Raw genomic sequence first — 14539 nt, 5'->3', positions numbered from 1 at the left:
GAAAATCTATGGAAAACAGATTCATGAATGAAAGAAAAATGTTTGCATAAGGCCAGTCACCTAAATCAGAATCCTGCCATAATGTTTATCTCTCATTGTATAACTTATCAATCACAGCACAGGCATACAATGCTATTAGAATGAGATTTTAAAAGGCACCATTTCTTAATGTAGTAGCAAAGCACTAATATATGCCTTTATGTAGTGTTATTTTTCTAGAAAAAGAGGTGCCTGAAATTATCATTGTTCTCTTATCATGGCAGTGGTGCCCACCTGAGAGGTGCTGGAACTGAGTTTTGGTTAGTTCTGGCTGAAAAAAGCCCTACCTTTAAGTAGTATTACAGGTTTGTTCCAGCACCTGCCAGCTCTTGGCAGCTCTCTCCTTCTCTACCACACAGAAGTGTTTATACTGTGCTGCTTCTGAGATCTGCACACACTCACATAGTTTATTAAGAGATTGTGCAGTTTGACTGCATTTAACACTGCACAGGTCAAGCCAGCCTGTACTAAGCTCTTTTAGACTGCAGGACTGTCAAGAATTGATCGGTAGATGTTGATCAGTTGCTGCTGCTAACTATTGTGAATGAAGGACTTGGTTGAAAGAGATATCTCTCTTTTTTCCTAGGATATATCCTCTACACCCATTTTGTATATTACAAGTAGAACGTCACAAAGCTACTGTCCGGATAGGACCAAGACCAAAAAGGCACATCTACCACACATATTTAAATTAGCTAAAATTGTATTGCTTTCCCCCCCAAGGATCATGAATTTGTGATTTTGTGCAAATGCTGATAACTGTGTCTTAGCAGTGATAGCTTCGTAATAGGTCTACAGTGGACAGGATTTATTGAGTGGAAATACTCAAATATGTTTAAAACATATGTATAGTGTAGAAACAGACTATGTTCAGGGAAGTGTCTAGGGTTATTGCAGAGATAGCCAACGTAATGCCCTTCAGATCAAGCATGCCTTTTTTGCGGTCCTCTGCAACATTTGATGTACTTCCCAGCCCTTGTGCTGCCTTTCCAAAGCTGGGTGAGGTGCTAGACTTTGGGACCCTGCCAGAGCCTCACCCCTCCTTCCAAAAGCTCAGCACCTAACTTAGCCAGCTTTAAGAAAGCAGTATGAGGGCTGGAGGGGGCATCAAAATTTGGCCTCAGTGTAACAAGGTAGTGTGTGCCCTGCATGTTTCATGTCAAAGTACTCTTACAGCCCACTTGGTATGAAAAGTTGGGCTGCCCCGCCTACAGATGTTGTGGACTACACCACCATGATAATCTGCCATGTTGGCTGGGGTTGTAGCCCCAAACATCTGGAGGACACCGCATTAACTACCCTTGCGCTATTGTTTCACTGCAGCAGGAGAAGGTCTTTAATCTTCAGTGTAATGGTGTTTTATATTAGGTAATGATTTGCTGACAATGTTCCTCTATTAAGAAGGGCAGCACATCCATTGATTTTCACAGTGGATGTTTGCGCTTGTAAAGGTTCAACATTAGTGAATGAAACATTACTGAGCAGTTTATGATCGTACTGTATTGAAGTGTTATTACAAGTTTGCAGTTCCAAACACACAGATATATCCCTGCTTACAACCTTTCCCTGCACAACTAGTATTTTGCTAGGGCATCTTTTCTAAATGTCATTTGCCCCTAATCAGAATGAGCAGACCTAAGTGTTTTTCATAGCAGGATACTGTACTTTTTAAAATGGAAACAGGTTTGCTTTTGGGCTATGGGGTGGGAGAGATAGAGCTCCTATAGCTTCATGACTGCTGGAGGAAACAATGCCACGATTTGAGTGATTAAAAAAACACACAGATGTTTTGAGTGTTGCTTGCAAACAAATGGAATCAGCTAAACAAACACACTTATCTGGACTGAGTTGTCTCAAGTTAGGAAATACGGTAGTAACATTTTCAAAAAAAAGCCCCCAGTGGCCTGGGGTGGGGAACTACATTTACAATCCTGTGAGTGTTTAAGTAAGTTCCATTGAGTTCAATATGGCTTACTTGCTTGTGTGATTAGGATCACAATCTAAGGAACTAGTCTTTTCATTTATTTATGTGTAAGTAGAAACACAGCCATCTCTATTAACCTGTTAAAGGTGGAATAAGGAGATTTTAAAATTTTGGTTTACCCCAAAGTAAATGTGCATGGATTGCAGATTTACCTCTGTTGAGTACAGGACTGAAGAAATGCAGGCAATCCAATCCTATCTATGTTTACTTGGAAGTAACTCTGTGTTTAACAGGGCTTATACATACATTTGTGTAAATTAGTTTGCACAGGACTATCATACACATACAAGTAAATGTGTGTTGCACTAGCACTGGAGCTTCATGTTCTAAAAGAAAAACTAAAGAAATGTCTTCATCCCCACACTTTATTACAGTTTTAGCAAGGAATCAGAAGGGAGAAATCCATAACTAGCAGAAAATAGCAAATCCTAAATACGGCAGTAACCAACCCTGGTATTTTGGGCTTCTTCTTTTTTAACTCAAGCTTCCCAAGCTATTCCGGTGATACCTGCAGGCAGTGAGTTTTTTCCTAAAAAGATTTTTAGGGGTACTCTCATTTTCCTACTCATATTGAAATACTGACCCCTCAATGAGACCAAACTTAGATTCACAAAATGTTTAGGGGTATGTGTACCCCTGCGTCCCCTCAGAAAAAAAGCACTGGAGGAAGTAATAAAGTATATCAGGTGTGTGATGTGGATTTAATGCCAAGAGGATGTTAGAACAGAATGCTAGACTAGATAGATTAAGCAGCCTCCAGTCCCTGTTAGAGAAAAAGATGGGCTATAAATGAATGAATGAATGAATGAATGAATGAATGAATGAAACAAAACTGTGAGAATGCCCAGGCACAGTGTAAGACTGCAAAGTAATTATCCAGTTCCTAGGAGTAAGCTCTATTGAATTCAGTGGAGCTTACTTTTGAGTAGACATGTAAAGGCTTGCAGTGTGAAGCTCTATTTACAATAAAGGAATAAAACACTCCATGAGTTTCCTCAACAAAAATGCTGGCTGAGAAACTATTACAATTAAATAGTTTCAAGTGGATTGGTTACATTTTCCTTCAAAATGTATGTCAGCTTCACCATTCCTTCCTTCCTTCAGTTCAGGTATTTTATTTTCAGTATAAACAGGACTCTGTTTTTGTAGCTGATTGTATGCAGCAATGCCCTTTTTATGTATTCACATTGGTGTAAACATATATGTTGTCTTCTAAATCCAAAAGCGCACACACAAATACCTAGTGCTTATCTTGCAAATTTGCCCTTATGTTCATTCATGGCAAAGGCTGTTTCCAAAAAGGACAGCAGGGGGAGGTCTGATCTCTCCATCACTTTAATGTCCACATTAAAGTGTGGAGGGAAAAGGGAAAAAGTAAGTAAGATCAAGCAGTGGCGTAGCGTGGGTTGTCAGCACCCGGGGCAAGGCAAGTAATTTGCACCCCCTAACCCATGGATTTGCGCCCCCTAACCCGTGGATTTGCGCCCCCTAACCCTAACCCCCAGATGTTGCGCCCGGTGCGGCCGGCCCCCCCTGCACCCCCCACGCTACGCCACTGAGATCAAGGATATTCCCAAGCCTTTCCCAACACTCATGCACCCACCCATCCCAACCCATGGGAGGGGTCTTGTTCATTCGCAATACCAGTAAACGGTGTGTGAATCCAATGTAAACAAGATGCTGTAGCTCCCTTGCTGATTGCTGGGCTGCTGTAATAAAAGGGAAGGGGAGGGGAGGGAAGGTGTCAGCAGGAACAACAGGTGGAAAGGAAGAGGAGGAGGCTGAAGGGTTTGAGTACCCTTTCCATCAGCCGTCTCTCTCCCCTGAGCAAAAGGAGAAGCGCCTGATGAGCAAGGAGGTGGGGAGCAACGAGTGCAATATATAAGCCTGGGGTGATTTTTACGGAAGGGGGGGCAGGCCTGTGCCCTTGGTGGGGGCCAAATTTGCCAACCCCTAGGCACGCCTCTATGCGGTAGTATACAGATAGTGTAGTGCAACTTTTTTTTTAATAATACTGGGAAAGGTATCCTCAAGCAACATTTACCAGAGTAAATTTTAGCTGCTCTTTTTGCTTACTTTAGCATAAAGGAAGCGAATCCCAGTCAACTTTTATCTGGGGAAAAGCAGGATATGTTAGAGCAGGGGTAGCCAACATTGTGACCTCCAGTTGCTGCTAGACTACAAGTGCAACTCTCACTATCCTGATTTTGCAGGGAGTTCAACATCTGCTTCTGTAGTATGATGAAAATCCAAGCTTTGAAATATTTATTCTGCTCAGGGTGTTTATATCAAAATATATCAGCACTCAAAAAGTTCAGAGGATTTTTAAAAATTAAATACAACGAGCTGGATCCAGACTAACAGTGTAATTCTACACATGTCCACTCAGAAGTAAGTCCCATTGAGTTCAGTGGGCATTACTCTCCGGAAAGTATGAATATCAGATTGTAGCCCAAGTTAATTGAACTCGGGTGCCACTGGAATAAACAACCTGAGTATAACCGCACTTACCTGGAAGTAAGCCCTACTGAATTCAATAGAATTTACCTCTGAGGAGACATGGCTAAGATTGTGCTGATAGTCATGATGATTAGAGTCCAACTGACTTCAATGCAACTAGATCCAAGCCATAGGATCTGTTTTGACAGATCATAGGTAAAGGGTTTGAAAACTTCATCCAGATGGCACTATCTTATACTTACAACTGCTGGGTTTAAACCCACAAAATACTGCATATCTAGTCATAATATATTCACTTCTGCCTCTTGAGCCAAACTAGAAAGACCTAAGAAGCATACACTACAACAGTGTTGTAGACAAAAAGTAAACTGAAATTATATTTAATGCAAAACATGTGGGCATACAGTGCCTTTTTTACTTGAATTAATAAACCTTTAAAGATTCAGCCACAAGAATATGCTCATTGAAACTGATTGACATTGAACAGAAATGCAACACTATGTGTGTCCATTAGGGGGCTAACAGGCACTACACACAGAGGCTACGTACACTGGATTATATATCTAGGTTTAGTAACATATCCAAGACTTTTGTTGCCAGTCATCATACTAAAGCACTCTCCCTGCCCCCCTTTTCTTTACAAGATACAACTATGGCCAAAATCTTTAAATAAGCACCTAAAACAGAACTTGCTATTTTAGAAATGTTATCAGAGGCACTTCACTGACATCACAAGAGAAATGCACATCCCACCCCGGGGGGGGGGGGACATGCCCAAGAAATTTCAACTTTACTGCTGTGGCTTGTATAAAGAATATTTAATTCAATAAAAATCCATAAAACTGGAAGGAAACAAAAGGAGGATGGGCTGTGACCACAATAATGATTTTGAATGTATTCTAAGATTTTTGTTTGTTTCTCATTTGTTGGTTCGTTTTTACTTTGGGATGGACGTTATCTACTTCGCTGTGCCAGTTACAAATTTGACTTTATGTATATCATATTTCAAGCTTTTGAGCTATGCTTTTGGGATGCCTTTGCTTTGACAGCTGAAGGAGACTTCAGAGTACAGACTGGTATTTTTTATGGTTTTAAAGAGATAATGAAACTTATTTAAGCTCCTTCCTATCCTGTATACTTTCTTTTCTTACGATTGTTTTCAGTCGGTTTGTCAAGCAATAAAGTTATTGGAAATATTTGGCAATAAAGTTAATACCAGAGGCCAGGCCTTCATAGCCTGTGACCATCTTGCCAAATGCAGCCTCCCAGCCAAATATGATGGTCAGCCAGGTACTCTACAGCTCCCCTGGTTTGGTTTTGTAGACAGCAAAACCAAGAGGATTATTTAAGCCCTAAGGTATTCAGCAGACATGTCTGTCATAAGTTGTGCAGGCCTTTTAAGCAATATACTGAAATGAACAAGAGCAAAAAAGCTCACTAAGACCAGAATAAACATGGTCAACAAAAATTGCATCATTTTTAATATTCTCCCTATTTCCCTATTTGTCAGGTGATTAATCCTGAAGCTGTTTTCAAGCTGTGTGCTACTGTAGTTTACTAGGCATTCCTTTGCTAACAGTTATCTACAAGCTTATCAAATTACACTTGCCATCTAAGGAGATGGATTCATTTATTCTCCACTTTAGTATTTCTCGTCCAAAACAAGAATAATCAGAAACCAAGAAGCTCAAATTTCACTGTGAATTATGGAAATAGATGTATAGCTGATTAAGTTCAATTATATCTCTTTATTTTAATTAACTGGCCAGTGCATTTATATACTATTTGAATACCAGATCCTTGTGCTTTAGTGTTGAAAGCAATTTAGAGAAGCATGCCAAAGTCCCTCTGAATAATAATTTTTTTAAAAGCACAAAATTGCAGCTCAAGTTTCACCAATTTTGAATGGGAGATAAACAGTCCAACTTTCTCTGATCTACACTTGTCGTCTAGGAGATAAAATGTACATGTTTCAGTCACAGATGGTGCCCTCAAACCTAGGTGGTCTACCTTAGAAATTTAAAAGGTTAGCAATTTGATGTTAATGTACAGAAACCAGGTTGAGGACTTGAAGGAAGAGACTATTTTTGCAAGTGTAGCTTTCAATTTCTGGCTGAACCCCTAATACACATGCAACGTATTGAAAAGACACAAGGCCTTTTGTCCACACAGAAATTTACCACGAACTTTGCCACTTGCTTTTGAAACATGTGAGTTTCAGTCCAGCTTGAGGGTTGCTTCAAATGTGATAAAATGCATCATGAGAACCACTTTGTTGTAGCAAAGTTGCATGCAGGATAGGTGTAGGTTGTTAATGTGCAAACATATGCACACATTTTGTTGATCTACACAGCTTGAATGCTATATTCATACAGAAATGCTCTCTCCTTTATACATTTTGCCATGTTTGAAGTGGCCCTGAAATAGGACTTGGGGTGACTGATGTATCAGGAGTCCCTCTACATACTTTCCTTTGTATTTATCAGGACCGTGACCACCATCTCCAATGCAAATCAAAATAAGTTAAGTTTGTTTTAGCCTTGAGTTTTAAATCTGATTTTGTCATTTTATTAGCCACTGCATCTAATCGTTTACTGGTTAGTTATTAACCTTGTTAGTTATTAACATAAAAAAGTTATGTATGTACCTGTAACTGGCCTGAGAACAAGTAAGTTAAATATTTCTAGGAAGGAAAAATTACCCATAAAAGTAAGGTTTCTGGCTGAATTATCATACTTCACTATCTTCTGTTCCCATGATGCATTATTTGTTGTACTAAGATTTGTTGTTGCCAAAGTGATAAGTCTGAAAACCAGAATTAGCTTAACGGCCTGGCCTGTGAATGAAAGAAACACCCAGACCTACACACTGAATTTTAAATTAGAATAAATTTTCCAGTCAAATTGTCTCATTACTTTTTTTTAATGTCACTCTTTAAAGCATTATTTTAAAAAAAGTTATAGTAACTGATTAGACTTAAGCAAATTCAATAGTTATTTCTCTAGCTGCTCCTTTTACTGATTTTTTTATAGAAAAGTAATTGGCAACAATGAAAAATACATTTAACTACTAGATATTATAATGGTAATGACACTGTTTGATTCCTGTACAAAACAGAACAAAAAAAGTGGGCCATGTTAGCTTTCTTAAACATTAACTTAATAAATGTTTGGGTGTTTTCACATATACAGTTTTATATTACACAGAAACATTTTGTTCAACCAAAAAAATCTGTAAACAATAAAGTAGCAGACTGGCCACATGACCATTTAATAAATAAATATAGTGTTAGGTAATAGTGAAACAAACACACCTATTGCAGTGAATACCCTTGGCACAACAACTCAAATTCACACCAAGGAAAAAAACAATGTGATGTTCATCTGTAGATGTATCACATCCAGCTCTCAGGCCCACTGTTCCATAGTTTTTGCAAAAATCGCACCATTTCTTTTTAAGTCTTCAAAAAATCGTTACAGAAGATCAAAGCCAGTGAGTGACTGGAGGATCAGGAGAAGTTTTGTCTCCCACAGCATTTAAATGGTTCACTCAAGTTTATGTATTATTTGCTATACATGTGTAGATGCACAGCCACGTACAATCACAAAAACAATGTTAACAATCCTGCAGGAATTTTATGACTATTTAAAATTACAAATTTATACCTCTGAGAGCCAACAATGTGGTTGTCCGCACTCAGTGGTATTTTCAGTCATTGCCTGAAGGAGTATCAACATTCTCTTTCAATTACAGATCCTCCATTTTTTGAGCATTCGCTGCAAAGTGCATATACTCAAAATGTGTTATGCACATGCACCACACATTCATGCAAGCTGACCAGCAGAAATTTAAATAATTCCCTTGCCTTACATATATGCATTTTAACAATAAATTATTTTTTCCTGTTGTTGAATGCTGACGATGTTAGTAGACATTATTTCTAACTTACAGTATCATCAGGTAAAATAGGTTTTATGGTCATATATGGAGATATATATATATATAAAACTGCCACTTATTTTTTTAAAAAAATGTAAAAAACAATAGAGGGTAGCTAGAGTATATGGAAACAGTGGTGGCATTACAGGGTTATAATATATTCATTCCCATAAGAGTGTATAAAAAGATCAAGGTTCACTTCTGGTTTCACCAGTTATGTAAAACAAGTCTTGCCTTCACTAGTGAGAATAGTAAGACCACTGCTTGCCAACTTCTGTTACTCTCTGCATATAGCTAGAAAGACCAGTATTGTGCCTTTTATCGTTTACTATGGTTTTGCTCTTCAAACTCCACGAGTCTAAAGCAGATATTTTGTTTCAGTGCTTCTGTGGGATGAGTGATATTTAACAACAGATGGTGTGATGTGTTCTTTGGCACCTCTGAATCTCATTAAGAAACCAATGTCCTAGCTTTCCTCCTCCTCAGGAAGTGTTCTGTTGGCACCAGAGTGCCACTGAGTGCCAGTGTCTACTAGCGCTGAAGAGTGGGATGAAACTGTACAATATGACTAGAAAAATATACCAAGGGGCAATAATTATTTTGTTTGTGTCTACAATTGTCTTTTCTCAGATCAGTTGCACAAAGTTTGGTCCACTTCTGCAGTTAACAATCTAGTCATCTTAAGAGCTTTGGTTATAGCACAAATGTTTTGGTAGAAGTAAAGAACAATACATTCTCTTGTCTTCGTTTTCTTCAGGTGGATTTTTCATTGTCCTCTCCCGTTTTCTGAACTCGGGAATACTTTTTGCATGAAGACTTGAAACAGCTAGGGGGCCAAGATATTGGCCATGAGAAACAGCAAGGCACGGAGCCCTGTATATTCTTTTCAAAGAAATTGAATATTGGAAACCACCATGCTCGAGAGAGAAAGTTTGTCTGTGATGAGATTTTCAAGTTCTGCATTAAGAGGGGGGAGAAAAATATATTAAGATCCTGCTGAGACTGCTTTAAAAAGAGACATATTTAAACCACTGGAATAATTCTTATTTTTTCCTTAGAAAGAAAGCACTTCCATGGAGTAAAAAGCATATAAAACATAGGTATAATTCAGATAGGACAATCAGTTTCTCTCTGTCCTTCAGCTCCATATTGGTTTTCGTGCTGGAATTTTGTGATAACTGACGCCATTTGAAACAGAGGGCAGTAAAGTAAAACCAGGCAAAGTAGTATTATTTATTAACTCCTCGTATTACTCCAAGGAGTTCAGAGACATACACGTGGGATTCCTAGACTCCCATGAAGGCAGCTCAAACCTGCTTAACCTCATATAGAAATTTTCTTTTGGTCATTTTTTGTGCTACTTACAGCAAATGGCTTTATTTGTTTTCCAGACTAACTACAATATTTTTGACCAGCATTCCATTCACGTAGTGAAAATGCCTCTCCACTTACAGTTAACTGGTTCACAATTAAGTAAAGGAAGTTCCAGTAATTTAGAAAGGCATTCATTTAAACTGAACCAGATTTGTGATAGACTTTTTTTTTTAAAGATTCACGTGTATAGTGTAGTTAAGGTACTGGATATGATTTACCAAAACACAGTTGCAACAAATGTGTGCAGTTAGATGTTTATGGTGGGATTCCTGTGCACATTTACTTGAAATGATAACTGATTGAAAAGGCAGGTCTTACTCCTCAGTGTGGGACTGGGATGTTAGTGCCTTAAATTCAAATAAACTTCACCATGACTAACTTTTTTTCTGGATTATACCAATATTTTATTAGATGTTGACCCATGAGATTTCCAGGGGGGGAGTAAAAATGCCTTTAGAAAGTCCAGCATAATTCAGCAATCTCATTTTAACATAATACATTTTGTAAAGCAGTACTATGTATCTCAAGTACCTAACATTAATTTAGAAGCTGGTATTCCCGTTACTCACCTTTTCATTAGCCATTGAGTGATACCACCAGAAGAGCCTTGTGGTGATATAATAAGCAATGACAACATCTATAGTATAATGTTCATGTCCTACTAGGATGCAGATTATTCCAGCAACACTCATACACCAGCAGATCAAGTGATACCACCAAAAGTGACGAGGTGAATCTGCCCAAGAAGGAAAGCATGTTAAAGAGGTTTCATATGAGAATTGTATCTAGAGCAGCAAAACAGATGAATATGAATTTGAACTAATTTGTGAATGCAAATGCATAGATATGCACATGCACACACAGAGACATAAACTAAAATATTATATTTAGTTCACAGGAACAGGTTGCCATATAATTTGATCCCATAGAGTAAATTTAACAGGAGATAAATATATGAATGCTGGCTAATCAGCTGATTTGCTCAATTTGCACTATGTTGCCGGCTGGGTTTCCATACAATACATATCTGACTCATGCTCCTAGGGGATATGGCAGAATACACAACTGCCATGCAGAAGGTCTTGGGCTTAATCCTTGGATTATTCAATTAAAAGAATTTTCCATCAAGGAAAAAACCTCTGCCTGAGACTTTGGAGAGCTACTGCCCTTGGTGTAAATAGCACTGGACTAGATGGACCAATGGCAGTTTCCTGTGTTCAAGGCCAATTGTATAATCTGCACCACCAACATTGCTTTATAAAGATGGGTTAGCAATATGGGCTCCAATCTGGCACCCAAAGAGTACCACCTAGCTCAATAATGATCAGATTTACTACCTGTTCCCCATATTCTTCCAACTTGCTGCAAGCCTCCTGTCACTCGTCCTTGCTATCTGGCACTATGAGGAAGGAACATACTGTACTGGCAGGTAATGGAAGGAGTGTTACAGAACCATCACTACCATAACCCTTCATACAAAACTTACATTTAAGAGCTCTTAAAATTGTGCTGCAACAATCTGACATCCATAAAAGCATACGAGTAAAAAAGAAAATTAATCCATTTATTCAAAGGGGTAAATGGTTCCCACCACCATAATACTATCTTTCTTTTTCAATCCATGGCCACTTTTTACATGGCAGCACACTAATCATAATTATATTTGAGGAAGGAAAGAAGATAGCGAAATTAGATCAGAGAATCATTCATTTCCTTTGTGTTTTTTGAAGAATAACAGCACCAGTACCTATTTCAAATAAATTCAATCCAATTTATGTAATTAACTAAAAATACAAACAAACCAGTGCACTACTGCATTTTATTGCTCATTCCAAAAATAAATGTCAAAATGGAGGGAAGGAAGCTTGTACAGCCATCTCTGGCCAGGGAGTTAAATATATTGATAAACAGGGATGAGAACACAGGAAGCATCTTTCAGATTGGCAAAATGCCTGTTCAGAAAGATCAGTGGAGCATATTGCACTCAGCTTCAGAATAATGGAGCAGTATTTGCTCTTGCTTCAAAGAGCATCCCCCAACCCCATAATCATACAGGAACAAGAAATTAGTAGATAATATCCTGATGTACAGTCCACACCACTTATTTATAAAACCCTGCCAGCAGTATTCCAGGGTTCACAGGACAATCTAGTGAAGAAGAATGGCTGTAATAGCCCCATGTCAGTAATAATTTCCTTCCTTTCCTTTCCTTTTTCTTTTTCTGCAAAGGGCATATGCTAAATGCTAGATAGGTAAACTAAACAACAACATTAAATGGGATGATTAAACATGACCACAGTACATCTGTGACAACATCCTCACATAAAATAGTGCATGAAACGGCTATTTACCAACTACTCATGGAACATTATGTCCACATAATGTTCTCCTCCCACCTCCACTAATGTATTAAAATGTAATATGTATATTACATTACCAGAAACTGTCACATATTCAGGCTTCACAGAACCTACATAGGTATATTCATGTTAATAGGAACATGCATATGCCAATGAAAGGCATGTTTTCCAGTTTATATGGAACCCAGTTTTTGACATGCTTGTTCTTTGTAGCACCAGCCTTCTAACAACCAAAATACAGTACTCATGCGTAAGTCTTCTAGAACTACAAATTGGTGTAGTGAAGTGGGTAGAGTTTTGGACAATGACTAGGAAGACCCATCATTGGTTGACATTGGACCAGGAACTCTCTATCAGCCTACTTGACCCCGTAAGGTTGTTATGAGGATGAAGTGCACAAGGGACCTTCTCTGCAACCCCAAGTTCTCTGAAGGAAGTGTGGCATAAACATGTAAATAAATAAGGGAATATTTATTTTATGAGACCTCGTGGCAAAAAGAAACAACAAGGAAGACAATGCCAAAGAGAAAGGTAAGCAATTATTTCTGTCCTACACCAATTTATAGTAACTGAATTAGGCTTGGGAACACAAACATCTTTTCTTTTTTCTAACTGAAGGAACAGTTTGCAACAAGCCATCCAAATTAGATAGCTGTGTTTAAAAAAACAACCAAAAACTAAGACCATGAGGCCTAGTTTGCACATTAGGATTGCCACACTAAGACCACCTAAAACCATACGAAACATTTAGGAAAATAAAGGCTTTAGGTGTGGAGCAGTTCATCAAGTGAACTGAGTAACAGACAGGAATTCAATGCAGTGCAAAGCAGATTGCTCTTAGCGCAAGCATTGCTGCTTGCATGGTTTATCAATTTGCTCTTTCCTCCACCCACATTCTGTTCTAGGAGTTCTCTTCCCTTACCCAAGGCAACTTCAGGGGACACCTGGGGGGAAGAAGAGGGGAAACCCCAGTTGTGGCCAGTGGAAGTCCTTGCCTGTGGTTTCCTGGTGGCACTCATTAATTCAATCCTGCCCATATTTTCCACTTAAGTACAAACTTTTCCTTGGGATAATTACATTCCCACAGAAAAACCTGGTAAGCTGCTTCACATGACTGATCTACCATGTAAGAGTCACCAAATGGAGCAATTTTAAAAGTATTTCATGCACTGGCCAAAACGTCAGAACTGGCCCAGACTTTCTGCTATTTTCAATCCAAAATCAGAAGCATTTGGTTAGATTGGTGCACATACAGAATACTGAAACTAGTATAAAAATCAGTGGAATAGCTAAGCATTTATGGAAATTTAAAAAAAAATGTATAATTGAAACTTACATTCCTTGATAAATAGGTAAGTGAGTGTTAGCACTACAGTGTGACCACTGAACAGGAAATCTCCGCATAAGATGTGTGAGCCTGTTATAGACAGTCCACCGCCGGAAATTAGTTGCAGGATCCGCTGAACCTTGGCTTGAGAATTTCCATTTAGCTAGTTTGTCATAGGGAGAACAAAATAAGAAGAAACACAAGCTGAAGGAGACTGGAAGTGTTTGGTTGGATAAAGAACTCCAAGCCAACTGATTTGTAAAATAAATATAATTTGCATTTACTAGGTTTACCTTTGGAGCACACTGAAAATGCATTCCAGGCACAGGGAGAGTGGTGACATACATGGTAATGCAGCGGTAAAGGTATAAAGTTCCTATTATAAAGAAGAACCTTCGCCCCACTATTGATCTGAAAAATAATATTAAAGAGAGATTGTTCATGTAGTTATGCTATAAGTACAACTCCATAAAAAGACTATGTCTGCAAAATTCAACATATCTTTCCCACTCTTAATCTGTACTCCATAGCATAGGATAATGAGTACAACAGGAAAACTGTTACAGCCACATTCTTCTTTATTCATTTATAAAAAATACTTTTCTACTGCAATGTCAAAAAATATCAAAGTGGTTTGCAACAATTATATATACATACACAATAAAAACCAAGCAAAAATTTAAAATCACAAACAAGCTAACTATTGCAGAATATGTTTCTTAATTGTCCACATAAACCTGCCAGCATAGAAAAGTTTTCAGCAGATGTTTAAAAGTTAAAATGGAAATTTCCTGCTGAATCTCTACTGAAAGAATGTTCCACAGGACTGGGCCAATGACACTATAAATTTTACAGTAAAGTTGTGCATTTTTCAAGATTTGCAACGTTTGACTGTAATATGTCTATGTTATGGGCACCAATATACTCCAAAAAGATCAATTCATACTTGTGGAACTACTAAGACATGCACTTCTCTATTATTTAACCACCCAAGTGTATCTTATGGGTTCTGTTATCATTGTTGTATATCACTTTTAAGGTTAGATTTTAGGAAGG

The 14539-nt window shown here is 38.1% G+C and overlaps 1 protein-coding gene across 8 annotated transcripts in view; it reads right to left on the bottom strand.

Moving 5' to 3' along the window:
- Positions 1-7389: 7389 nt before the first annotated feature.
- SGMS2 (sphingomyelin synthase 2) overlaps positions 7390-14539 on the bottom strand; it is a 30747-nt gene continuing 23597 nt past the window's right edge. For all 8 annotated transcript variants that reach the window (XM_083459305.1, XM_083459304.1, XM_083459303.1 and 5 more), the window contains 4 exons: positions 13777-13894; positions 13493-13646; positions 10366-10532; positions 7390-9379 (listed from right to left, as the gene is read on the bottom strand). In XM_083459305.1, the coding sequence (XP_083315431.1) occupies positions 9176-9379; positions 10366-10532; positions 13493-13646; positions 13777-13894 (643 nt within the window). In that variant the 3' untranslated portion in view covers positions 7390-9175. The remainder of the gene's footprint in view (positions 9380-10365; positions 10533-13492; positions 13647-13776; positions 13895-14539) is intronic.

The sequence above is a fragment of the Podarcis liolepis genome (genome assembly GCF_965112155.1).
Source record: "Podarcis liolepis genome assembly, chromosome: 9".
Lineage (NCBI taxonomy): Eukaryota > Metazoa > Chordata > Lepidosauria > Squamata > Lacertidae > Podarcis > Podarcis liolepis.
The sequence above is the reverse complement of the archived record's forward strand: the minus strand, read 5'-3'. Positions and strand labels throughout refer to the sequence as shown.